Source organism: Schistocerca piceifrons, chromosome 1 (assembly GCF_021461385.2).
Source record: "Schistocerca piceifrons isolate TAMUIC-IGC-003096 chromosome 1, iqSchPice1.1, whole genome shotgun sequence".
Taxonomy (NCBI): domain Eukaryota; kingdom Metazoa; phylum Arthropoda; class Insecta; order Orthoptera; family Acrididae; genus Schistocerca; species Schistocerca piceifrons.
In genome coordinates, this window is record NC_060138.1 from 840,432,971 (window position 1) to 840,459,229 (window position 26,259).

A 26,259-nucleotide genomic window follows, 5' to 3' on the forward strand; every position below is an offset into this window, starting at 1 on the left:
CAATGTCATCATCTTTGTTTCCTCCTTTCATTAAGAATGAGATGAAATTTTGAAATTTACGCGAGAAGGAAATGGTAATAGGCTGAATTGAGCAGTCATCTTGAATGTCAAGGAATCAGAAGTGGGTGACCACAGTGTGATTTTCATTGTGTTTCCACTTATTTACCACTCGTCAACTGGTTGAGCATTTTACTTGTATGCTGCATTGCTCTGCTTGCCAGCACTTTATACAGACTTTCTATGTTGTTGCTGCGGTACTCAGAGTGGACCAGCAGGTGTTCATTGTGGAAAGTTATGTGGTGACAGAGTCATGGAAACAGTGTGGTCAGTTGTTTGATGAGAATTTAATGTTGTCAATATGCCAGAAAAGAGCGCCATATAGTGCTTATTCCAAAAATGGCGTTGGACAGGATATGTTTGGAACAAACTCTCTGAAACATGCCCCCAACCAAAAAATGTGGCTGTGATTCACCACGTACTGCTTCAGAGCCCTACCAAGTCAACTCAATGCCTGTCGCCAGAGACCTGCATATCATGTTGATCTTGCGGACGAATACTCAACCTGGACCTGCACATGCATCCCTACTGAGCATCTGTTGTTCATGTGCTAAAACCAGCAGATGCTACTCAGCACCTTCAGTTTTGTGAGTGGCTATTGACTGAGATAACAATAAATGGTTTGGAGATGGATCTGTTCTTTATGTCTGATGAAGCCTGGTTTCACTGGAGTTGTTATGTCATCTCACAGAATCACAGGTTCTGGGCAGTGGAGAATCCGCACAACTTCCACAAACACCATTGCGTGATCATAAGGTTTGGGTTTGGTGTGCAGTGTCTGCACACTGCATTATTGGTCCGATCTTCTCTCATTAGACTCTGACTTCAGCATGTTACATTGTCAACTTTTTGAAACCATTTGTGGCAGCATTAACGGAGGGGGAAAAGAGGTGCAGTTACTTCCAACAGGATGGAGCAACTGCTCATACAACTGTCGAACCATGGAGCACAGTTACATAATCTTCACGCCTGACAGAGTTGTTAGCTGTGGTCAGTCTGGTCATGACCCTAATAGGCCACAAAGGTCACCCGATCTATCAGAGTGCAGTTACTTTTTGTGGGGAGGCCTCAAGTCTAAGGTGTATCACAACAACCATCATAGTATTCAGGAAGTGCAGCAAAACATTTCCGCCTTCAGGAGCTTGCTGACCAGTGCCCAAACGTGACAAGAGATGAATGGTCGGCACTTTCAACATCCGCTGTAGTCAGATTAGTACTGTATTTCCTTTCCTCTGCTGTGTTTCTTTGTACCCTGGAACTCTGTTCTTTGGGACACTTTCATTTGCCCCACCCTGTATTAATACTGAGATATTGCTTTTCATGGAGCTCTTTCAGAACAAATGTTGATTAGAATCCAGTGGAATCAGAAATTGAGGAAAGTTTTATATTCAACATCAGTTGAAGCAGAACAGAGAGAGGTTTCGATGAGGATCAAAATCTTTCCATAGTATCTGTAATAACAATTTGCTACATCTCGTATCATAACGGGACCTCTATGGCTGCTACCATAACTTGATGCGAGGCACTGGAACAAACCATCATGGTTCAACTTGCCCATTGCAGTGCAGTTCTGGCCACCAAGTAGCAGCACAATCAAATATTGAAATTAGCACTGCTTCAGGGTCGGCATGCACAGCTGATGGGACAGAGCCACCTTGAGAGACTGACAAGCAATCTATCTGATGTAATCTCGGAATGGAGTGCACTCAGCATCATTCTGATATTGTGTTTTCTTGTGTTAACTTTACTGTGCTTTTGGGACTCTCCGCGTTGTATTGTATGTGGGCTGGCATTATTTTTTTAATGTGTGTGGGACTTCAAAACTGTTTTCTCATGAAAATGGCTTATGCTATAAGTGCGTACTTATCCGTGTGTGGTGTTACTACACAAGCAGCGATGAGCTCAGTTGAACATTCACGTTTTTTTTTTCACTAATTGACGATGTCAACAGGCCCGTCCATGGAGATAGTGCTTCAAAGCTTACTATGGCAACAGTTGGAAAGCAAGAAACTTCTTGAATTGCAACAGCAGGAGTGCACGGGCATGTTGGACAGTGTATTGACTGGTCCATTAGCAAGGCTTCAACCGTGGGTGGGCCATCAGTTGGATTCCTGGGTGGATGTGGCCGCTGTCAGCTTAGGCAATGATATGCACTTACGTTCCAGCAGAACTTCGGAAGTGGGCATTGCGACAGTGCAGCACACCCAGCCACATGCTCCACTTAAACATGTCTCGGGTAGATTGGTTCCCATCAGCCCCTGCCTTCTTGCTCCGCTTCTTTTGTGTAACATGACCAGTTGGCCTGATGTAAGCATTGGTCTTCTTACCACCATTGTAGGAAGAAAGGACAAATTGCGGCAGTATGCCATGCCTCTCGATTTATGTACATTGGTGTTATTAGCCATGCATGTAACAGGCTTGCAACTGTTTCCAATGAGCTGTTCATCATTGTGTATATTAACAGGACACCACTACAGTTACAAGTGGATACAGGCATGGCAGCCATGCTTATTAATTCTAATATTTATCTATGTGTTGGCTCCCTGTTGTCGTCTGCTACCTCATGTATCAGCTATAACAGACAGCAAATCCCTAATCTTGGACGGTTTATGGTGAAGATAGCATACAGGGTGATGGTCCACACACTGACTTTCTGTGTGATGGACAGAGCTTTTACAGAAAATTTGTTTGGCTTCTATACTTTTAAGGTGTTTGGGTTCACGATTGCAAATTTCGCTAACCCTGTTTCCAGTCTTGTGCCATATAAGTAATTAGATGGACTTTGCAGAGAATTTTCAGACATTTTTATGCATAGGCAGGCAAGGCCAGAGATTTTACAGTGCACATTCTTCTTAAACCCACAGCACAGACTCATTTCTTCAGAGCCAGGTCATTGTCACTTGCATTTCATAACCAACTAAAGGGAGAACTTTATTATGAAAAGGAAAGTTGCTACTCACTATATAGCGGAGATACTGAGTCTCACATAGGCACAAGAAAAAGACTATTGTAAGTAAAGCCTTCGTGAACAATAGACAGACAGACACCAATTCACACACACAGCTGCAGTCTCAGGCAACAGCAACCACACTGCGAGCAGCAGCACCAATGCAGGAGGGGTTTGGCAACTGGGTGGAGGGGGGGGGGGGGCAAGGGAGGAAACGGGCATGGAGGGGAAGGGATGTATGGTGGGGGTAGTAGACAGTGGAGTGCAGCAGGCTAGACAGAGGGCAGGGGAGAGATTTAGGGGGGGGGGGGGGGGGGGGGAGACTAGCGGAAAAGGAGAGAAATAAAAAGACTGGGTGTGATGGTGGAAAGATGGCTGTGCAGTGCAGTGCTGAGATGGGAACAGGGAAGGGGCTGGATTGGTGATGACAGTAACTAACAAAGGTTGAGGCCCAGAGGGTTGTGGGAATGTAGGATGTATCACAGGGAAAGTTCCCACTTGCGCATATAAGAAAAGCCGGTGTTGGTGGGAAGGATCCTGGCACAGGCTGTGAAGCAGTCATTGAAATAAAGAAGGTTGTGTTGGGCAGTGTGCTCAGCAACAGGGTGGTCCACTTGTTTCTTGGCTACAGTTTGTGGATGGCCATTCATGCAGACAGACAGCTTGTTGGTTGTCATGCCTACATAGAATGCAGCACAATGGTTGCAGCGTAGCTTGTAGATCACATGACTGGTTTCACACGTAGCCCTGCCTGTGATGGGAAAGGTGATGTTAGTGACTGGACTGGAGTAGGTGGTTGTGGGAGGATGTATGGAACAGGTCTCACATCTAGGTCTATTATGGGGGTATGAGCCATGATGTCAGGGATTGTGAGCAGTGTTGTGTAAGGATGGATGAGTATGTTGTGTGGGTTCGGTGGACGGCAGAACACCACTGTGGGAGGGGTGGGAAGAATAGTGGGCAGGACAATTCTCATTTCAGGGCATGATGAGAGGTAATCGAAACCCTGGTGGAGAATGTAATTCAGTTGCTCCAGTCCTGGGTGGTAATGAGTTACAAGGGAAATTCTCCTCTGTGGCTGGATGGTGGGACTTTGGAAGATGGTGGGAGACTTGAAAGATAAGCCATGGGAGATTTGTTTTTATACAAGATTGGGAGGATAATTAGAGTCAGTGAAGGCTTCGGTGAGACCCTTGGTATATTATGAGAGGGACTGCTCGCCACTGCAGATAGGACGACCACGGGTGGCTAGACTGTGCGGAAGGGACGTCTTGTTACGAAACGGGTGGCAGCTGCTGAAGTGGAGGTACTGCTGGTGGTTAGTAGGTTTTATATGGACGGAGGTACTGATGCAGCCATCTTTAAGGTGGACGTCAACATCTGGGAAGGTGGCTTGTTGGATTGAGTAGGACCAAGTGAAGCAAATGGAGAAGAAGTTGTTAAGGTTCTGGAGGAATGTGAGTAGGGTGTTCTCACCCTCAATCCAGATAGTGAAGATATCATCAGTGAATCTGAACCAGCTGAGGTGTTTAGGATTCTGGGTTTTTAGGAAGGATTCCTCTAGATGGCCCATGAATTGGTGGGCATAGGATGGTGCCATGCGGGTGCCCATAGTCATACCCCAGATTTGTTTGTAGGTAATGCCTTCAAAGCAGAAGTAATTGTGGGTGAGGTTATAGTGGGTCATGGTGACTAGGAAGGAGGTTGTTGCTCTGGAACCTGCCGGGTGTTGGGAAAGGTAGTGTTCAATAGCAGTAAGGCCATGGGCCTTAGGAATGTTAGTGTAAAGAGAGGTGACATCAATAGTGACAAGCAGGGCACTGCATGGTAAAGGGACAGGAACTGTGGAGAGGTGGTCATATCTCCCATGCCTTATCTTTCCAGTCTCCCACCACCCCCCAAAGTCACACCACCTGGCCACAGAGGAGCATTCCCCTCGTAACTCAGTACCACCCAGTACTGGAGCAACTGAATGCCTTGAAATAAGAAATGTCCTGCCCACTATTCTTCCCACCCCTCCCACAGTGGTATTCCACCATCCACCGAACCTACACAATATACTCATCCATTCTTACACAACCCTTGCTCCCAATTGCTTACCTCATGGCTCATATCCCTGTAGCAGACCTAGATGCAAGACCTGTTCCACATGTCCTCCCACAACCACCTACTCCAGTCCGGTCACTAACATCACCTATCCCATCAAAGGCAGGGCTACATGTGAAACCAGTTATGTGATATACAAGCTAAGCTGCAACCACTGTGCTGCATTCTGTGTAGCATGACAACCAACGGGCTGTCTGTCCACATGAATGGCCACTGACAAACTGTGGCCAAGAAACAAGTGGACCACCCTGTTACTGAACATGCTGCCAAACATGGCATCCTTCATTTCAATCTGCTTCACAGCCTGTGCTGTATGGATCCTTCCCACCAACACCAGCTTTTTTGAACTGCGCGGGTGGAAACTTGCCCTGCAATACATCTTACGTTCCCACAGCCCTACTGGCCACAACTTTCATTAGTCACTATCCTCACCCATACAGCCCTTTCCCTGTTCTCATCCCAGCACCACATAGCCGTCATTCCACCATCACACCCAGTCTTTTTATATCTCTCCATTTCCACTACTGATGCAGTTTCTTTACTCTCATCACAGATCCTGCATTTAGGATCTTCTTCCGTTATACCCATTGTTTTCAGGTGTTTTTTGAAATTCCCATGGCTGGTCATCAGTCCAACCATGAGTTTAATCTCTTTCTTGTCAAGCCCAGGATTACAGAGCTTCTTTTAAAACATGGCTTTGGCATCATTACCTTACCATGTTTTTATTTATAGACCTTGGTCTAGTATTATATGTGCTGTCTTCTGAGCCAGTTCCATAGTTCTAGTTTGATCATAGCCTTGGTGATATTCAGGACAGGTTCCGGTCCAATAAATGGATTCTTTGCCCCCATCCTGACCAATCTGTCAGTTTGTTCATTTCTACCGATGCCTGAGTGGCCAGGGACCCACACTAAGTTTACCCTATTGCTTCCCCCTAGCTCCACGAGAACCCTGTGACATTCTGCAACAATGTTACATCTTGTTGCAGGAGCTGCCAATGATTTCAGGGCTGTCTGAGTAGCTGTAGATGCTTCAGTCCTTGTAGCACCTACACACATTCTCCTCCACACACACGTACACACACCCTGACTGCAGTGATTTCAGCTTGGAATACCGAGACCAGTTTTCTTAGATAGATGGTGCCCTCCAGTCTTGGCAGAACCTCATACACCCCGCCCCAGCACCTTCGTCTGATTTCGACACACCAGTGAACCAGATAGTGTTCCCTGCACTGTGTTGAAATGTTTTTTCCCACTGCTCCCTGTTTCCAATTATCATATTGTAAGGTTGGTTGAAGCAGTTGGGAGTTATTATATAATGAGCTGGCATTTCCCGAACCATTCCTGTATTTACCTCACTCACTATCTTAGTGTGTGACTGGATATCCCAATGAGATATAGTTTTTACCAGTTTTGAGTCTGTATTGTACCTGTTGCTGCTTTCATCTTGACCCAGAGGTGTAGTGAATGCATGTCCAGAGTGGTTTCCATCCCAGCGGTTGGTGTGTTTCTAATTCCACCTATTATGGCTAAGCAAGCCAGTCTCTGCACCTTAGCAAGCTCTTTAGCTACAACCTGCTGTCCTACTTTCTTCCACCGCACTACAGTCCTGTAGGAGATCCTAAGTCTAACCACTGTGGTGTATACCCAGTGCATACCTCTGGGGCTTAGGACCCAGTTTTTGCCACAAGCTCTTCTGGTACTCACTAGACTACCTTTCGCCTTGGAGTTGTTGCTCTTAATGTGAGGGGTCCATGTTAGCTTCTCATCCAAGGTTACCCCTAGATATTTCACTATCCCCTTCACAGGTAGTTTCTATGACGACATCATCTGCGTATACTTGGCAAAAGCATTGTATGGAATTTAGTTCCCTCAATGAGTTCGTTCACCACTAGATTTCACAATAAAGGGGACAAAACTCCTCCGTGGGGACAACCTCTAGTGGTGTTAATTACCATCTTTTTATTTATCTTGGTGGCCTCTACCTTCCTTCCACTAAGCATGACCCTAGTCCACCTACATATGACCCCCTTGATGTCCAGAAAGATGCAGAGTGCCATTTCCTGAAAGTGAAGTGCTTTCTCCACCTTCCCAATGAATTTGTGGAGAGCTGCCTCGCATGATTTACGTTGTTGATTTGCATGTTGGTTTGAATGTAGAGGAGCCTAGTTAGCCTCCTCTCCCAAACATGTACATTAACCAGTTTTTCCAATGTTTTAAGAGTGAAGGAGGACTGACTGACTGTTCTCATGTCCTTGGCATTGGGAATGATTCCTGCTGCTAGGCTAACTGTGAATAACCTGCATAGGACTCTTATAAGGTTCTCTCCTGCTTGTTGCAGGAGAGCTGGAAAGATGCCATCTGGGCCAGGTGACTTAAATGGTTGGAATGTTCTCACTGCCCATTGGATTTTATTGAAGTCAACACACTCCTTGGCCAATTCCCAGTCCTCTCTTCGAATGTCTGAGAACCATTGTCTCTCAGGGATTGCATTCTGGCCTATGTTATCTGCCAGAGCATATTGAGAGAAGTGAGTTGTGAGGAGCAATTCCAGTGTCTCATGTGCTGTCGTTGTATATTCCCCATCCTCCACCCTTAACATATCTCCTGGATTAGTTGGTACTCTAGCAAGGATTTCATGAAGTCTGGCTTGATGATCAGCTGTGCCCTACACTTCCTCACAGAATGCCTTGCAGGATGCCTCCTTTGTTTGTCTAGTGGCAAGGTTGTAGTTGACAAGGGCCTCACGATATTTTGCCCATTGTCCTTTACGTCTCACAAGGTTAAACAGTCTTCGTACCTGTCTTCTTTGCGCTTCGAAGTTGTTGTTCCACCAAGACACACTCCTGTTTGTGCACTTCTTGGTGATTGAGCAGTTGTCTTGGTATGAGATCACCATGGCAGGGGTTACAGCCTCTGCCACTTCCTCAAACACTACTGGTTTCCTTATTGTGGTTTTAATTTCTGATAACCTTAAGTCAAGGTCCCTCCTGTATGTCTCCCAGTCTATTTTCCTGGGATTCCTACTGGCTGTGGTCAGTCTTAATTCCAATTTCAACCTTGAATTTAATATACATGTGGTCCAGTGAGGATGGCTCTAATGCCACATGCCATTGTTTGACATAGCTGCCCATCATCATGGAAACAAAGGTAATGTCAGTTACTTCTTCCATTCTGCTGTTCCTGAATGTAGGTTTGTCACCCCTATTCAGGATCTCCAAGCTGTTAGACAAGAGGAATTCAAGAAGGTACTCACCTCTACTGTTGGTGGCAAGTCACCTCTACTGTTGGTGTCATTGCTGCTACAAACTAGATTGTGGGCACTGGCATCACATCCAGCCAACAGCTGGTCACTTTGCCGATGGCAAGCTTCTGTCAGTCTCCTCACTTCCAAAGGAGGTGGAGAACTACCTTCGTAAGGAAGGTATGCTGAGGCCAAAACAATTTCCTTTGTGATACCTTCCTCATGTTGCTGCATCCTGATGGTCACCAGGTCCCTGAAACAGAAATCCATCATTGGCATGAAAGAATTCCATTTCTCACATAAGTGCATGTTCTGGAGTTTCTTAGATTTCTAGCAGAAATCAGCTTAACTCCAGTGCCACCGAGGCCCGATACACCCTCTTTATATAAGTAGGGTTCTTGTCAGGGTCACATCCACTTCCTGTCTCTCCGGGTGACATCTCAGGGCAGCATGGCCCCTTTACTGTACTGCAGATTAATTTGCAGCACCTCAAGTCTCTATCTTGCTGCCATCATTGCTTTTGAGGCCTGATGGCAACCTGCGAGAACTCTCAAAACAATTTCAGCTACTTCTCTCCGACCTCCAACACCAGGGTTTTTCCTTCCATTACAGACGTCTGGTTGATTACTCTCCAATCCTCTGTCGAGACTTTTGAGTTCTGGAGCCCTATTTTCTCGAACAGAGTCTTTGGAGGGACATCCTTAAGGATCTTTGGTACCGATATTGATATCTTTGAGGTCTTAAGAAGCTCAGCTGCAGTCTTGACTTGCAGCATCGCATCCTCCCATGGGGATATCATGGACATCTTGTCCTTGAGACATTCCACTGTATGCACCCCCTCACAGACAAAAATGAGGGCTCTGCAATCTAGACAGACCCTCCTGAAATTGGGTCGTGGACCAGTGTCGCCCTCACCCCACCCCTCCTAATCTTTTCGAAGAGGGTCATCTGCACGAGCTGCTACTGCTGCGAAGTTATGCTTACCAGTGGATAGCCTTCTTGGATAACTGCCATCCTAAAAACCAAGACTGCAGTACTATAGGTCTGTTTCCCTATTTCTTGCCTTGGCTTTTTCTGGACTCGCTTATCCTGGGAGAAGGGAATCTTAGATTCCTCCCTTATCCTCTTGTTACCCGTCTTCGACGTTGTGGGAGTCTGCATATCCCCTTCAACCTGAGACAGTTTTTTCTTGAGGTCTTGGTCTCATGCCCTTTTAATTCCCTTCACTTTTGTTTGGGAAGCCATTCTTTTCCTTCCTTTTGTTTCTGTTCCCTGAGAAGTTTCCTCCTCTGGGCCCCAGACAAGGCTTTAATCTTGATCTGGTCCAATTTCATAGTTACAGTTTCCACTTCTTCCTCAGGTCTAGACCCTGATTCAGTAGTGGGAATGCATTCAAACGGTCCTGACCACGGAAAGGCCACATGATGTAAGGCTACTTACTCAGGGAGGTCGCCTGGTATCCCTGCGGCTCTGTTTACGACACATCTTCCCATGTACCACACACCCCTCAGCATGGATCCCATCACACCTTGGGTTGGGTAAGGACTAGGAGTGGATAAGGAAGACAGGACATTGTGGGACGCTCTTAGTCTGAGCCCTCAGCTAAGACCTTTCCGGCAGTAGGTCCTCTACGTTCAGCATAGCCCTCAGCTTCATGTGAATATGCAAGCCTCCACCTGCACTGACAGTGCTTCGCCAAGGAGGTGTCCCCCAAAGAGGTCCATGGGGGATCGTTGGAAAGGCCTCCAGCTCGAGTATCAGATCCTATCTCCAATTTTTTGTGCTGTGCCGTAGACCGACTCTTGTCGACAATAGTGCTACGGGTGGTCATTCAGCTGTCTCTCAGATGAGACATTCTTGTGAGATTGAACATTTAATCACTACTTGTCTGGGCATGCAGGCCATGAGGCAATGCCACGGCAACATTAATTGCTGTGGCTGGGATCTCCACAGCCATTTGAGCATGTCCATCTGGATTTTGCAATGAGCCCCTTTTTGGATGGATGGATATTGAGTGATTGTCATAAGTGCCTATCTGTATTTCTATAAATCACAAACTGCTGTTCAATGACAGCGGAATTGACGGTGCAGACCCTCATGTAGATCTTCTCCATAGAGGGTCTCCCCTGCACTGTGGTGACAGATAATGGCCCACAGTTTATTTCACAGACTTTTCAAGACTTCTGTGTGCAGAACGGTATCTGCCATGTTGGAACACATCCATTCCATCTTCAGTCAAACAAACAGTGAAACAGGAAGTGTCATATGGACTTTCGAAATGGAGATGAAGTAGTACATAAGAGACGCACATATGGAAGAAGCCCTCAGTTTTTTCCCCAGTTCTGACAGGTCCACTCCGATTGATGAGAAGAGCCCTGCTGAGCTGCTGCAGGGGCACCAGCCATGCATTGTGTTGCACCTCCTGCTACCTACACCACATACATGTTTGTTGTCACACTATGTGCCAGGGACCCCCATCTGGGCTCCACTGTCCGCGCACACCTCTCAAGCTTTCCTCCCTCCTGGGGTCTGGATTTTTGTCTTCTCCTTCATCCCTACAGGCACCGTCCCTATTTTTGGCTCCATCTTCTGTTCTGAGTCGTCCTTGCTCACCACGCTCTGATTCGCTGTTTTCTCCTGCCCTCCACACAAGCCTCAGGGTCCCAAATAGTTCCTGCTTTCACTCACAAAGGCACCTGATGTCCACACAGATCCAGCTCTGGTGTTGGCGCCCTTTGTGAGTGGCATTGCACCATCAGGCATCCGCCTTCGATGGGGTCATCACCACCAAGAGCATTTTCTGCCCTAAATTCCAGTTGCAACCAACACAGATCTTTTGTCCACTCTGAGGGCACCCATCAGCAGTGCTCAGCACAACATGAATATTGCTTTCCTGTGTACCATGTGATACATCACACTATGGGAGAGGGATGCTGGTATTGTACCATCTGACAGTCAGCCCTCCAAGGAGTGAGGACTGTGGTAATACTGGCACCTCAGTGGCCATTACCATAATAAAAAGCAACAACACACCAGCATGAACTATCACAATTCAATTCCCCTGCACCAGCATGCAGCAGTGCAAGTCCAGCCGTCACGTGGTTTCGCAATCAAACATAGACGGCAGCACCACATCGCACTCTGCATGGGTAGCTAATGGACACCATCCCTCTAGAGACTGACAAGCCATCTACCTGATATAATCCTGGAGTGGAGTGGATGCTGTTTCATTCCGTTGTTGTATTTTCTCATGTTAACTTTACTCCACTATCATGACTCTCTGCATTGCATTGGATTCGGCTAGCCATTGTTCTTGGGCTGTGTATGGAATTTCTGAACAGTTTTCTCAGTGTTTTATGCTCTAGCGGTGTACTTACTTGTGTGTGTTGTTACTACTATGTCCATGTGGCCAAACCAAATACCACAGTATAAATTAAAGCGGAATATGTGACTTTATTTCAGGGCTAGATCAGTGGATTATTTAATTTTTCTATTAATGTCCCTCATTTCTCTGCATAATACACGGAAAGAAAAACACATATGGAAGAAAAAGCTAAGTGTTACAAAATTTGAGGATTTTGTGGGATTTGTTAAGTAGTACAGAAATCTAGTTTAAGAGAAAATGTGCAACATAATTTTTGAAAAATACATCAAAGGAAATTGTTAGCTTCTGAATTCAGTATGTGAATGGGATATTTCTGAATGCCATGGAGTGTTTTCTTACATTTAGTTGTATTTAAATTTGTATTGCATTGTGAGTTACATGTTTATCATTTTTCATTGCAAAATGAAATGGAGTAGCAAACGAAGCCTTCTGATGCAAAAGTGTGTAATTCTCTCCATTTTGCAGATAAGCATGGTAAGCCCATGTAAGAACTCACCATCAGATTTGAGTTCACCTCTGGGGACTTCACCACTTGGGAGTCCACAATCTCCACCATACCGTAGTTCAAGAAGGGACTCAGGACCACCCCCAAAGGTAATGAATGTGTATCCTTTTTTTACTCACATGGTGATAACTCAGATTCATCTAATATGGTCCCATTTGATAACATAGACTTTTTAAGTGGTTTGTTCTTTTTACAGTTGTATCCATAATCAGTTCCTCAAGTTTTCTATTCCAGTAGCACTCATTTCTCTGACTTGGTGGAGGATGGGGGGGGGGGGGGGGGGAGGAAGGTGCTACTGCAATCTCTTGGCATTTGCTTATGGTGTGCCAGGAATACATTACAGAATAACTGGTATATCCAGCTGTTGCTCACCCTACCATGGATTTGCTTTTTCTTTTATGAATCTCCCATGATCAATTAGAACATTGAGATTCACACACTTCATCATCTGGTGGTTCTTTGTGTGAAACAAACATTGACTCTTTAGCTAGGGTTGGAATTGATTTCTGCCATGATTACTGAAGAAGCCCAGTGTCATTTAAGAGAACAAGCAAATCACTGTAAATGTTTTTAACTCAATATTTTACAAAAGTTTAACGTGCATGACAACTATTTGGTAGTGCTCACAGACAGGTTTAAACAGTACTATTCTTTTAGGGACTCTGTTGCTTCCCTCGAGTTTGTCCTCAAGATAATTTTACGAAACAAATATACAATATTTCCTGCAGAATTGCAAGGGATCTTGAGGCCACTGAAGCATGCGATATATATTCATTGTGAAAATATCCATTTACTCCAACTCCTTCTGTGTATTCAGTGTATATCATGCATTTATCCAGAAAATAACTAAGTCCAGGACTAATTCTATACAAACAGAGACTGGAGAAGGTGGTGCCATTCTGCTAGGTCTCAGAGACAAGACTTAAAAGATATGGTAACAAAGAAGACTCATACGGAAAGTCCCTTGTTTCTATGTGCTGTCTCCTGACATCCTATCACTCCTGTACTGAGATTTATAGACATGTGTGGGTTGTAACTAAAGTGGTTGGGAATGATGGACAATAATATGTGGTTAGCGAACTGAAATAGTCACCCACGGCATACCTCTTTCTGCTCACTTGGAGAGATGAAGTCATTCTGTTTCATATATGTCATAATACAAATATTCAACATATTTTCCACCATGCATAGTGTTTCAATAAAAATTTGGATGCACCATAGTGTCATACTGATTAACCCTTTCATCCCTCTGGCAATTGAAGTTGCATTTATGAGACTTTATTTTCATGCTAAACAAGTGTTAAACTTTTCACCAAGAGCTCATAGCATGTCTTTTGAAGATATCCCAAGTAACTTACACTGAGTCACAGCCAACTTAAAGAACATAGAAGGTGGCAAGTAGTTAGTATCCTCCTAGTTAGTGTGCCTGCGACCCAAGCAGATAATTTGTATGGAGCATTGTAAAGTACTGAATCTGGGTACATGGTGACATACAAACGTCCAGAATGACAATCATACCTGTGGCAGGTGAGTTGAAATGCAACGGCTTACATCGGCACTGTGCAGGACATTGTGGTAGCAGCATTGGAAGCGCCGGTATGTGGCAAGCAGTAGCGTGGAGGGTTACTGCAGTCCTCTACCCTTTCAGAGGCAATAGTGATTTCAGTGCGAACCAAGCATCCTTCCCCCACGCCATGTGCTGTAGTCAGGTACGCAGGAAGCAATGTCCATGACCTCCGGGGCATCGCGTTAAACTGAGTGCGATGCAGACAGAAGCTCTCTATTGGCAGTAACCATAGAATGGAGCTGGAAGTAGCTCTTATGATGATGACTCTACCACGGGCAGACACCATGCAGTGCGATCTGCCAGTGTCTGTGGTGCCAGAGTGGAAGTGATGCAGTTCTCCGGCTCCTCGGGGACAGGAATAGGAATGTACTGGGGCAGCTCCAATGGTCCACTCAGCAGCTCACCCTGCGGGAAGAACTCTTCTGCCACCAGCCCTGTGTGACCCAGGAAGGCCTGGAAAAAACAGCAGCTGAGGGCATGGGAGGCAAAGGGGAACACATTGCTATAGGCCAGGTCAGAGGGAGAGGAACTGCCCCAAGAAGTAGAGAAGAGGTTGGAGACCAGGATATAACATGTGGACAGCAAAGGAGGTGCAAGAGGGCCAGTGGGTGTGTAGCCCACCTGCAGGCACAGTTAGTTCCAGTGGCAGGCCTCCAACCTGTAACCGTTCTGTGTTGTGAAGACAACGCTGGCTCATGAACAACTGCCGGAATCCAGCACTTAAAATGACTGAGGCACAAATCCAGATATGGGGCCAGGGCGCCTAGTATGTGACGTTGGCACAGGCGGTGGGCAAGGGATTGGCAGCAGGAGGTGCAGCGAGGTGTGTGGCTGGCACCCATGCAGCCTTTCCACTGGACTCTTCTCACTAGTAGGGATGGCCATGTAAGAACTAGGAAAAAGAGCGCCACTTCCACCGGAGCATCCTCATATAGTTCTTCATCTGCATTTTAAAGGTCCATACGAGATGCTCCACTTTTCTGTTAAACTGCGTATCAAATGGAGGTGCTTTGATGTGCTGGATACCATGCTGCGTAATCTGTTGAACAGCACAAAGTAATTATGGATGGGGTCCAACAGCTTGGGTCAGGAGCCGTTCTGTCCACCTCACTGGATATGCTGCTGCATCTGGTGTAGAACAGGATCCATGCTGATGGCATTAGCTACACTTGAGCTCATAACAGGGAAGCTGTCCACCACCTGCTGAGCTCCCTCATTGAGATAAAAGCAAAAGATTGCCTCCTGGATATTTGCAGGGGTCGGGACCCTTAGGAAGTTACAAGAGGGCATCTGTGTTGGAGTGCTGAACCATCGGGCAGAAGTGAATCTCTTAACTGTAACAGCTGAGGAACAGGACCCATCATTGCAGCCTGTGGACCATCCTGTCGGGGAGATGAGCTAAAGGGGGACAGAAGTAGTTTGTGGGCCATGATGAGGTGAAACTTCACGCCATATAAAAGAAACTACTTTATCGCATATACAGGGTGGTCCATCTGAAGTTTCGGATGAGATTGTCTCGAAAACCATACATCGGGTAAAAATAGTGTGTAAGACAAGTTCGTAAGCTCAAAGGGGGACGTCAAATGATACTACATGTGACCTCCAGTCCCCGCTCCCTTGGGTGGGGTGTGGGGAGACTTTTAAATCTTAAATGGAAACCACCATTTTTTTATTGCAGATTCGGATTCTCCATAAAAAAGTAATCAAGTTTTGTCTGAAACATTATTTAAACCATTGACAGATGGCACTGAAATTGAGAAAAAAGTAAAATTGGTTAAGAACTCTGATTTATTTAGAATTATCCGAGAAAGACGCATCACATTGATAAAAAATGTGCACCAAATCTTTCGTTATGCCAAATTAAGCTATTTTTGTACAAAATGTACTGTACCCTACTTTTAGCGTTACCCAGAAATGACGACATGGATGTAGTAGAATGATGTTCCCTTGCCTCTCACGTGTTGAGGTGCTTCATTAGTGTGAGACCCCTTGCTTATCACAATTTGGGGTGCTTAATTAATGAAATTAGCCCTGAAGAAATTGTTCAAGATGATCCCCATTTCCTTCAATGCATAAAGTCAATTGTCTGCAAAAGCTGTCCACAGTTTTGAGCAGCACATCCCGTGGTATGGCTGCACTCGCTCTTCGAACGCATTGTTCCATATCATTTCGGGCTGTGGGCTGTCTTTCATAAACAATATTTTTTAAATAACCCCACAAGAAAAAATCAGGAGATGTTAGGTCTGGTGAACGTGGAGGCCACTGAATTGGTCCGCCGCGTCCTACCCACTGACCAGGGTACTGTAAATTTAAAACATTCTGCACATTTTTAGCATAATGGGGAGCTGCTCTGTCCTGTTGGAACCAAATTCATTGCCTAGTTTCTAAATAAACATCTTCCATTAGCTCCAACAAATCATCGCGGAGAAGTTGTAAATAAGATTTATCAGTAACATTTCGGTCAAAAAATACGGTCATCTCAAATAACTGTTTTAAATTCCACAGCAGATCCTTAACGGCCATTTGTGTTGATTGTCTACGGGTCTGTGCCGGTGTGGATTGGCAGGGGACCAATAATGACAATCATGATGATTTAATTTGCCGTTGTTTTTTAATGTGGCTTCATCGGTGAACGTAACGTATCTAAAAATATCATTGTCATCTCTGATCATTTACAAGGCCCATTGGCAGAAATACACACGTATTTGCATATCTTTCAGCGGTAATGCCTGTGTCAGTATGATACTATAAGCATGATATTTGTGTGTCTTCAAAATCCTCAAAACAGTTGATTTCGGTATTCCAGTTTGTCTCTGAATCGCACAACTACTCATTTCAGGATCCAGTTGAACACAAGTAAGAACGGTAGGGGTACGAGCGTCATTTTCATTGTATTCGTGATGACGAGGTGGATGGTGCATGTATCCATTACAGGCTCATTGAGTGCAATTTTGAATAATGTTTTCGCTTGGATGTCATCTGTTGGGAAACGATCCGCATACAATTGTGCAGCTGCAGCGTAATTGTTATGGCAGTCACCGAAAACTAACATCATATCAACAATCTCTGTAGGAGGATAGTGAGCCATGTTTCGCTAAAGAATCATTTACTTTTGTCAGCTGATGTTTACGGTTCACAATCTGAAAGTCTGATTGCATTGCACTGACCTTTATACTGATCCATAGTTCGCAGTTTGGCCATGGTAGCGCCAAGTCAGATGAGTAATGCAATTGTGAGGAGTTCCCTAACGAGATTTTAACACTATTCCGCCTCCCTCCATTAAAAACTGTGGTAAGTAGGATACATTTTGTAAAAAAAGAGCTTGATTTGGCGTAATGAAAGGATTGGTGCACATTTTGTATTGATTTGATGCGTCCTTCTCGGATCATTCTAAATAAATCTCAGTTCTTCCCCAATTTTAATTTTTCTCGATTTCAGCATCATCTGTCAATGGTTAAAAAAAGGTTTCAGATGAAACTTGATTACTTTTTTATGGAGAATCCAAATTTGCAATAAAAATGGGGGTTTCTATTTATGATTTAAAAGTTGCTCCCCGCCCCACGCAAGGGGGCAGGGGCTGGAGGTCACGTGTAGTATCATATGATGTCCCCGTTTGAACTTACGAACTTGTCTTACCCACTATTTTTACCCGATGTATAGTTTTCGAGATAATCTCATTCGAAACTTCAGATGGACCATCCTGTATAACGATTAGGGCCTCCTCCTCAATTTGTGAGTAATTCTTCTGCGCCGTGTTTAGCGTCTTTGAGGCAAGTCCTGTTGGCTGCTCTGGACCTTGGAACTGCAATGAGCCAGAATAGACTCAAGCCCAAACTGGGAAGCATCAGTAGCCAAGACAAGCAGTTTACCAGGCTGAAATGTGGCTGAATAGTGGACCAAACAAAGACTGTCCTTCAGAATCATGAATGCTCTGTCACACACAGCCATCCAAACAAATGGTGCACCATTTTTCAGTTACCGATTTAGAGAATACTTAATGGTAGTAGCTTTTGGGATGAATTTTTGGTAAACAGGCAATTTTACCCAAAAAAGCCTAGAGTTCCTTCAGGTTAGTGGGCCATGGAAGACTGTAAGTGGCAGTGATATGACTGATGGTCAACTTAATCTCCTGACAGGAAATGATGTATTCAATGGATGGCTGAAAGAATTCTTAATTACACAGAGTACATGTGAGACGCGCATTCTGTGTGTCTGCAACAGAAGCCGAAGGTTCTGAAGATGTTTCTCCATGGAGGGACCAATGATGACAGTATTATCCAGAGAGTTGATATGACAAGAAATGTGTTGTGTGAGTTGCTCCAGAAATGTTGAAAAATTGCAGGAGCACTTGGTACTTCAGAAACCAACTACTTGTATTTGTACAGTTCAGTTCATAGAGGGTATTGTCCACTATCTATTGGTGAGATGACTCATCGAGCGGAATCAACAGATATACCTCCAGGAAAACCACTTTAAAAAAAACTATTGACCTCCTGTCAGCTTCACCATCAATTCATCTGAATGCGGGATGCAGTAAGTGTCGATCACTGCTAGTGGTTATTCGTCATTTTAAAATGCTTGCAAATGTGGAGCTTGTGAGACAGTTTCTTGATGACCACTTGTGGCACGGTTTTTTTGATGACCACTTGTGGCGTAGCCCACTGGCTTGACGAAATACATTCAGTCACATCCAAAGCCGTCACCTTGTCGATTTCGTGCTTGATTTGATTGCAAAGCGGTAAGAAAAAGGTGGGAAAAAAATGACAATTAATCCCTTGCAAAGTTCTTCAAGTTCCTGGTACCACACTTGGCCAGAAATCTAAGAACTGAATCGGAGTCCATAAATCCAAAGGCCATGAAAGCACCCAAGACAAACAAGTTTTCATTGAAAGCACTGCTCACCACAAGAATGGTTAACGGTTGGACCACAGACTTGTACATCGTGCCTGCCGTAAATTGGTCAAGTATGGGCATCTGTTGCCTGTTGCAGCTCATAAGATGAAGCATAGCGAGTGCCAGCAGCAGGCACCAAGGCGCAAATATGTGTGAGAATGAATGAGAGACTCCGAGTTGCCAGTATTGGAGTTGCAGCTGAAAAGGTTCCTCCTTGATACTCACAGTGAGAAACAACTTATTGGGTACCTTCGTAAAAGTGTCACACACATTGATGCCCATAGGTTGGGGGCTCGAGGGTGTGGTGCGAGTGAGCCAAGGATTACACGTCACCACAATGTGTCCTTTCTTCTGACTATCATGGGAGGAAGACCAATGCTTGAGATAGACCAGCCGGTCATGTTGAACAAAAGACATGGGGCAAGAAGGAAGGGGCTAGAAGAAAGCAGCCTGCGTCTGGCTTATAGGCATGCTGCACCGTCACAATTTCTGCGTCAGAGGACATGCCGAAACCTGTGTGTCAGTTGTTGTCACTGTGGCCATGTCCACCCAGGATTCCAACTGGTAGCCTGCCACATGGAAAACGTAAAGTGAGCATTTGAGAAGACTTCTTTCTAGATGGTGTCTTCAAATTTTTGCTCCCATTGGTGGATCTCTCCGTTGGTGACCTACCTAATAATAGCAACCCTGACCACAGATCGGTGTAAGACACATTATGCTGAGAGGTAACGAGTCAGCACTTCCAGCTGAGACCCTGCAGCTGTACTGTCCAAGCACGGTATGTTAGATGAAGTTGCATCCTGCACTGACAATAAGCAAAGGAGAAAATAACTTGAGCATGTCAGTAATGACAAGACATCAGTAAACAACTCATTTCAGTGAATGAGAGGGTAGAGGGTTCCTGAAGCAGAGCTAACGTCTATAACAAGTTATATGTGTGGGATGTAGTTCACAGCAGAAAAAGAGCCTTAATGGTCCCGGCGTCTGTTACCTTGAAAGCGACGAAGATATGCTGCAACAACTTTTCATCTATCTCCCAGACCTCTGCAGATTCATCATGGACTGGGAAGGAAGGCAGCCGGGCTGGCAGCTCTTCTGTTTTGACCAGCAGTTCCATCAACATCCTGTCCAACATGGACATGTGATCTCACTGCTGCATTTCCAACCACTGGTGGCTCTCCAGTCATTATTACAGTATGCTTTGATGAATCAGCTCCAAGAATGCCCTGGCTGTCATCATCAAATTGTCCAGAAACACAGCAAGAAAGTCCAAACCCCCTCATTGCCGCTGTGTTCTAACTCCCCACACAAGTAAGAACGCACACAAAGTTATAACTGTTCTAATATGAACACCAATCTGATATTCCACACCAGTTCCAGACTACAGCCAAGGACAGTCTACACAACACAGTTCATGATTAGTCAGAAAGACCAGAGTAGAAGTAACTACGATGAATGTACAAAAGCAAATGAATTTAGTTTGTCTGTCGGTGAGCAGTGGTGGCGCTGATCAAAGACAGCACATGCAGGCCATGGTGCAGTGCTGTCCTTTGATGTTTGATCACGGCACTGCCTGGTGGCCAGCCTCACACTGCCTGGCACCATTGGGGGTGAGCTGAATACCAACGGCTCATATCGGCACCGTACGGACCTAATGGTAACAGTGGCAGAGGCATCAGTACATGACAAGTGGTAACATGGTGGGTTCCACCATAGTCTCCTGGCCACATAATCACATTTCAAGGCTGGTTCACTACCATTGATTATGTGTAGAGGTTGCCTAATAGGGTCCACCTCATGGTCTGAACTTCGGTTCATTCAGGAGGCACCTTTCACGGGGATGGTCGCATTTATACAGTGGTTTTGCCCTATCAGTTAGTGAAATGGAACCAATTTCTGTTTTGAGACTGAAGTAATATTTGCCTAGAAGATAGTGTTAAATTTTTATATCCACAGTGCAGGACTTTTTATCTGTTGCTAGTGAAAGATAGGCCACTGTCATTGCCAACAGAACTCTTGCAATACACAAGACGACTTAATTCCATACTTTGGTGTCCCCATAGTTTTATGCAGTACTTGCATAATAAGTGCAGTTAGGTATAAGTGTCTGTAAAGGTTCCCATGCAAGCAATTCATGAAAATTGTACATTATATTTTGTAATGATAAACATAATGGTTTTTTAAAAATATTTCATCATTATTGTAAAGATGATAATGAAGATCCATGTAATGTTAATGAAAAGGGCTTTTTTATAAGTTAAGAATAAAAAATTTTGGATTTGTTAGATTAATTATAAATAGTTTGTCATCTATAAACTTATTAGAAGGAAACAAATTTTCTTTATTTCAGGAACATCGCCGTATGTGCCATATAAATGCAGAGCAGAAGCGACGTTGCAACATTAAGAATGGATTTGACATGTTGCATTCTCTCATACCTCAGCTGAATCAGAACCCAAATGCAAAGGTGTGAGACAATTTGATGATTAGTGTTTTTGAAACAAAGCAAAGTTGACACTGTTTAAGGAATAGAACAGTAACTTATTTTCTGTTTTGCAGAGTAAAACATTTGTGTTTGTAAGATTCTTAACAGTTAAGTTCCATAATTATCTTTTATTTGCATTTTAACAGCTGTTGCCCCATCCACACCAAAAAATCACTGCCATATTGGTGGCCATCCGTGGAAAGTGCATCTACAGTGAAGACAATTCCCATGCCCTTTATGCTGAAGGTTTCACTAAGACCTTCACAGATAGGCACCAGCCCCCAAGTCTAGTCCACAGACAGATTTTCCATTCAGTAACCCTCCCGTCTCCAAGAACCAGCTGCAAAGGAACAACTCCCACATCACTTTATGTCATCTGGAATTGGAACAATTGAACGATATCCTCCACCAGGGCTTTAACTATCTGTGATCGAGCCCAGAAATGAAACACACCCACAATTCTTCCCACCCCTCCTAAAGTGGTATTCCACTCTACACACCCAATCTACACAATACCCTCGTTCCACCCTGATGCCACACCACCCTCAACCCGTTGCCACATTGGTCATATCCCTGTGGGAAACCTAGGTGCAGTACCCGTTCGATTCACTCACCCAACCCATACTATCCCAGTCACACTACAGGCTTATTGTTATAACGTCAAGTTTAACAAATATATTTCAGAACGACACAACACATATAAGCCACAGAGTAAGTTGACAAGCAAGACATGTGTACACGTTTGCATTCGAATAAGCACTGAGTCCCAGTCTAGCAGCCGCTGCTCGGCTGGCCGCATAGGTGGCACAGCTGCTGCATGGCTGGCAGACAGCGCCGCACGTAGAGGACGCGCGTAATTGCGCGGCGGTGCTTTGAATGATCGGCGAGTCACAACACTTTTCCCCCTTTGAAATTGTTGCACTGGTCTTGATGGAGGTGTCCTGGAGATGGCTAACGTCCATAGGCGTTGTTTGACTCACCGTAAAGTCTCGAGGAGGAGGCTTCCCGTACGGACGGAAGTGTCCCCAATGATAACGGGTCAAGATGACAGGAGACGTAGGGGTCGAGTCTGCTGGGGCCCCCTGCACCAATCTGCCTGTTGCAGCAAGTCCAGTTGATATGACAGGAGACATGGGTGATGTGTCGGCATCCATTGGAGGAGGAGGCGAGTAGATTTGCTCTGACAGAGGATGGTCATCTGGTTCCTGCATGGGCACATCTCCTGGTGGTGTCCGTTCTTGTGCTGGCATCGCGATGATGGTGAGAGGGTTGCGTTGTGAGTATTGAGAGATGCCAAGATCCCGAGCGTCAGGTAGAGCCAAAAGTGGTGTAGCGGCATTTGGAACAGGCGTTGCTGGCCGAAGCTGGTCCGAATGACGCACTGCAACACCCGTGTCCATCTGGATTTCATACAGGCGTCTGCCACGGTATCTTAAGATGTGGCCCGGGCTCCATTTTGGCCGCCTGCCATATCCCCGTACCCAGACGAGGTCGTCAGCGGTGAACCGGCCAAGGGAAGGCACCTGCGGCCGTGAGGTGGGAGGCCGCAGAAGATGAAGTGGCGTGCGGGGCTGTCGGCCATGTAAGAGCTCAGCCGGGCTGTGGTCGCCGATGGGGGTGAAAAGGTAAGACGCCAGAAACTGGAGAAGCGCATCATCAGCAGCAGAAGAAGTCAGAAGTTTCCGCATCTGAGCCTTAAATGTGCGGACCAGTCGTTCAGCCTCACCGCTGGATTGTGGATGGAATGGCGGGGCCGTGACATGCATAACGCTGTGACGAGCACAAAAATCCGCAAATTCGGAAGAGGCAAATTGAGGACCATTATCAGTAACAAGAGTAGAGGGAAGGCCTTCCAAAGAAAAAATGTGGGCGAGAGCACTGGTGGTTGCCACGGTGGTAGGCGACGTGCAACGGACAATGAATGGAAAGTTAGAGTAGGCGTCAATTACAAGGAGCCAATATGTACCTAAAAAGGGTCCCACAAAGTTAGCATGAATGCGCTCCCAGGGCTTCTCAGGCGAAGGCCACAATGACAAAGATGACTTCGGGGCAGTGGCCTGTGACGCACAAGGGCCGCAAGCAGTGACCATGTGTGCTATTTCAGAGTCGATGGCAGGCCACTACACATGACGGCGCGCCAGAGATTTTGTGTGAGACACACCCCAGTGCCCTTGGTGAAGGAGGCGCAAGACCGAAGCACGCAAAGACGCAGGTACCACAACATGCGACGAAGCATTGTCAGTGGAGAGGAGGATAACACCATCCCTAGCCGTGAGGCGGTAGCGCAAAGCGTAGTAGTTCCGCAACGGATCAGAAGTCTTAGCGGACAGGCGATCTGGCCAATCCTTCTGAATACAGTGTAAAACCCAGGAGAGGGTAGGGTCAGAACTCGTAGCAGCCACCAGCCTGTCCCCAGTGATGGGGAACCCGTCCACAAGCCACTGCTCGGCAACATCCAGGTGGAAATACAAAAGTTCGTCCCTATCGAATGCCTGATCAGGACCCATGGGAAGGCGAGACAGAGCATCAGCATTTGCATGTTGAGCCGTTGGCCGGAAATGAATCTCATAATTGAAACGAGACAAGTAAAGAGCCCAATGCTGGAGGCGGTGTGCAGCCTTGTCGGGAAGTGACGTTGATGGATGAAACAAGGAAACAAGTGGTTTGTGATCCATAACAAGATGAAATTTGGAGCCATAGGGAAAAACACCAAACTTATGAAGAGCATAAATAATGACCAATGCTTCTTTTTCAATTTGTTGGGCATCCATGAGCGTTTTGGAGGCATAAGCAATGGGTTGTTCCGAACCGTCAGAAAAACGGTGGGCAAGGACTGCACCGACCCCGTATTGAGAGGCGTCTGTGGCAAGAACAAGGTGTTGGCCAGGTCGATAAGTAGCCAGGCACGGGGCCTGTTTCAGCATAGTCTTCAATTTCTGGAAAGCCGCATTGCATGACGCGGACCAGTGAAAAGGCACGTTTTTATGCAACAGGCGATGCAATGGCTGAGCCACCGAAGCCGCAGACGGTAAAAACTTGTTATAGTATGCTATTTTCCCCAAGAAGGCCTGCAGTTCCTTAACAGATGTAGGGCGAGGAAGGGCATCAATCGCAGTGACAGTTTGCTGAAGCAGACGAATACCATCCCGAGAGAGTTGAAACCCCAAGTGCGTAATAGATGCCTGAAAAAATTGTGATTTCTGAAGATTACACTTAAGACCGGCAGTCTGTAAGACATGAAAAAGTGTGCGGAGATTTTGAAGATGTTCTTCAGTGGTGGAGCCAGTGACAACAATGTCGTCCATCTAATTGATACACCCAGGGACAGGGAGCAATAATTGTTCCGAGAATCGCTGAAAGAGAGCAGGGGTGCTAGCAACCCCGAATGGCAAGCATTGGTATTGATAGAGGCCGAAAGGCGTGTTAAGGACCAGAAACTGCCGGGAAGCAGCGTCGAGAGGAAGTTGATGATAAGCTTCTGACAGGTCAATTTTAGAAAAATATTGGTCTCCAGCAAGTTTAGTGAACAGTTCTTCAGGACGGGGCATAGGGTAAGTGTCGATGAGGCATTGAGCATTTACAGTGGCTTTGAAATTGCTACAGAGACGAATATCACCATTGGGCTTAGCAACGACGACAGGAGAGGACCACTCACTGGAAGTGACAGGAAGCAAGACCCCTGAAGTAGTGAGACGATCCAACTCCCGTTTTACCCGATCACGAAGGGCCACAGGAATGGGCCGAGCCTGAAAAAACTTAGGCCGAGCAGTGGGTTTGAGCGTTATATGAGCTTCAAAATCGTTTGCACGGCCTAAACCAGAAGAAAAAAGGGATGAAAATGTCGTCAACAAGGAATAGCATCAGAGACAATATTGACAGAGTCATCTATGGAGAACCCAAAAACGCGAAAGGCATCGAAACCAAAAAGATTTTCTGCGTTGCTCTGGTCTACCACAAATATGGGAACAGTGTGAATGACGGATTTGTAAGATACCTCAGCATTAAACTGTCCCAAGAGAGAAATCTTCTGTTTATTGAACATCCGTAATTGCTGAGTGACAGGTGACAGAAGTGGAGAACCCAACTGAAGATACATCTGAGAATTAATTATAGTGGCAGCAGAACCGGTATCCACTTGCATGCAAACATCTCGACCAAGGATTTGGACAGTGAGGAATAACTTCCCTGAAAGGGAAGAAGTGCAATTGACAGACTACACAGAATCAGAATCAGCGTCATGTTCATGAACATCATGTATGCGGTCGGATTTGCAAACGGAAGACACATGACCTTTCTTTTTGCAATTGTGACACACAGCCCAACGTTGGGGACAATCCTCGCGTGAATGTTTCGTAAAACACCGCGGACATGAAGGAAGTTGCCGGGGGTTTTGCTGCAGTTTCTTAGCGGGTTGTTTACGGCTAGGCCGAGGCTGCGCGTGGGAGCGCACTGCGGTCACATCGGCCGGTGGGGACGCGCCGCACGCGTCGTCAAACAGCGCACAGAGGTTATATTTCCCCGACATCACCCCATGCCTCTATTTGCGCCCCAGCGGCGCGAGAAATTTCAAAAGACTGCGCAATGGAGAGAACTTCATCTAGACTTGGATTCGCCAACTGAAGGGCACGTTGCCGAACTTCTTTGTCGGGCGCCGACCGGATAATAGCATCCCGTACCATGGAATCGGCATAGGGTTCTTTGTGAACGTCAGTAACAAATTGACACTTTCGACTGAGGCCGTGAAGTTCAGTAGCCCAAGCACGATAGGATTGATGTGGCTGTTTTTGACAACGATAAAGGGCAACACTAGAGGCTACCACATGCGTTTGCTTTTGAAAATAGACAGACAGAAGTGAGCACATTTCAGCAAAGGACAAAGATGCAGGATCCTTCAAAGGAGCCAATTGCGACAACAACCGATACATTTGAGGTGAAATCCAGGAAAGGAACTGAGACTTACATGGTTGTTCGTACGTGACATGAAATGCCAAGAAGTGCTGTCGAAGACATTTTTCATAATCAGACCAGTCTTCCGCTGTCTCGTCGTAAGGAGGAAAAGGAGGTACAGCCA

The 26,259-nt window shown here is 45.7% G+C and overlaps 1 protein-coding gene across 2 annotated transcripts in view; it reads left to right on the forward strand.

The window, feature by feature from the left end:
• Positions 1 to 26,259, forward strand: part of LOC124715014 (MLX-interacting protein) — a 377,416-nt gene that overhangs the window by 289,502 nt on the left and 61,655 nt on the right. For both annotated transcript variants that reach the window (XM_047243067.1, XM_047243069.1), the window contains 2 exons: positions 12,204 to 12,332; positions 21,054 to 21,170. In XM_047243067.1, coding sequence (XP_047099023.1) covers positions 12,204 to 12,332; positions 21,054 to 21,170 — 246 coding nt within the window. The remainder of the gene's footprint in view (positions 1 to 12,203; positions 12,333 to 21,053; positions 21,171 to 26,259) is intronic.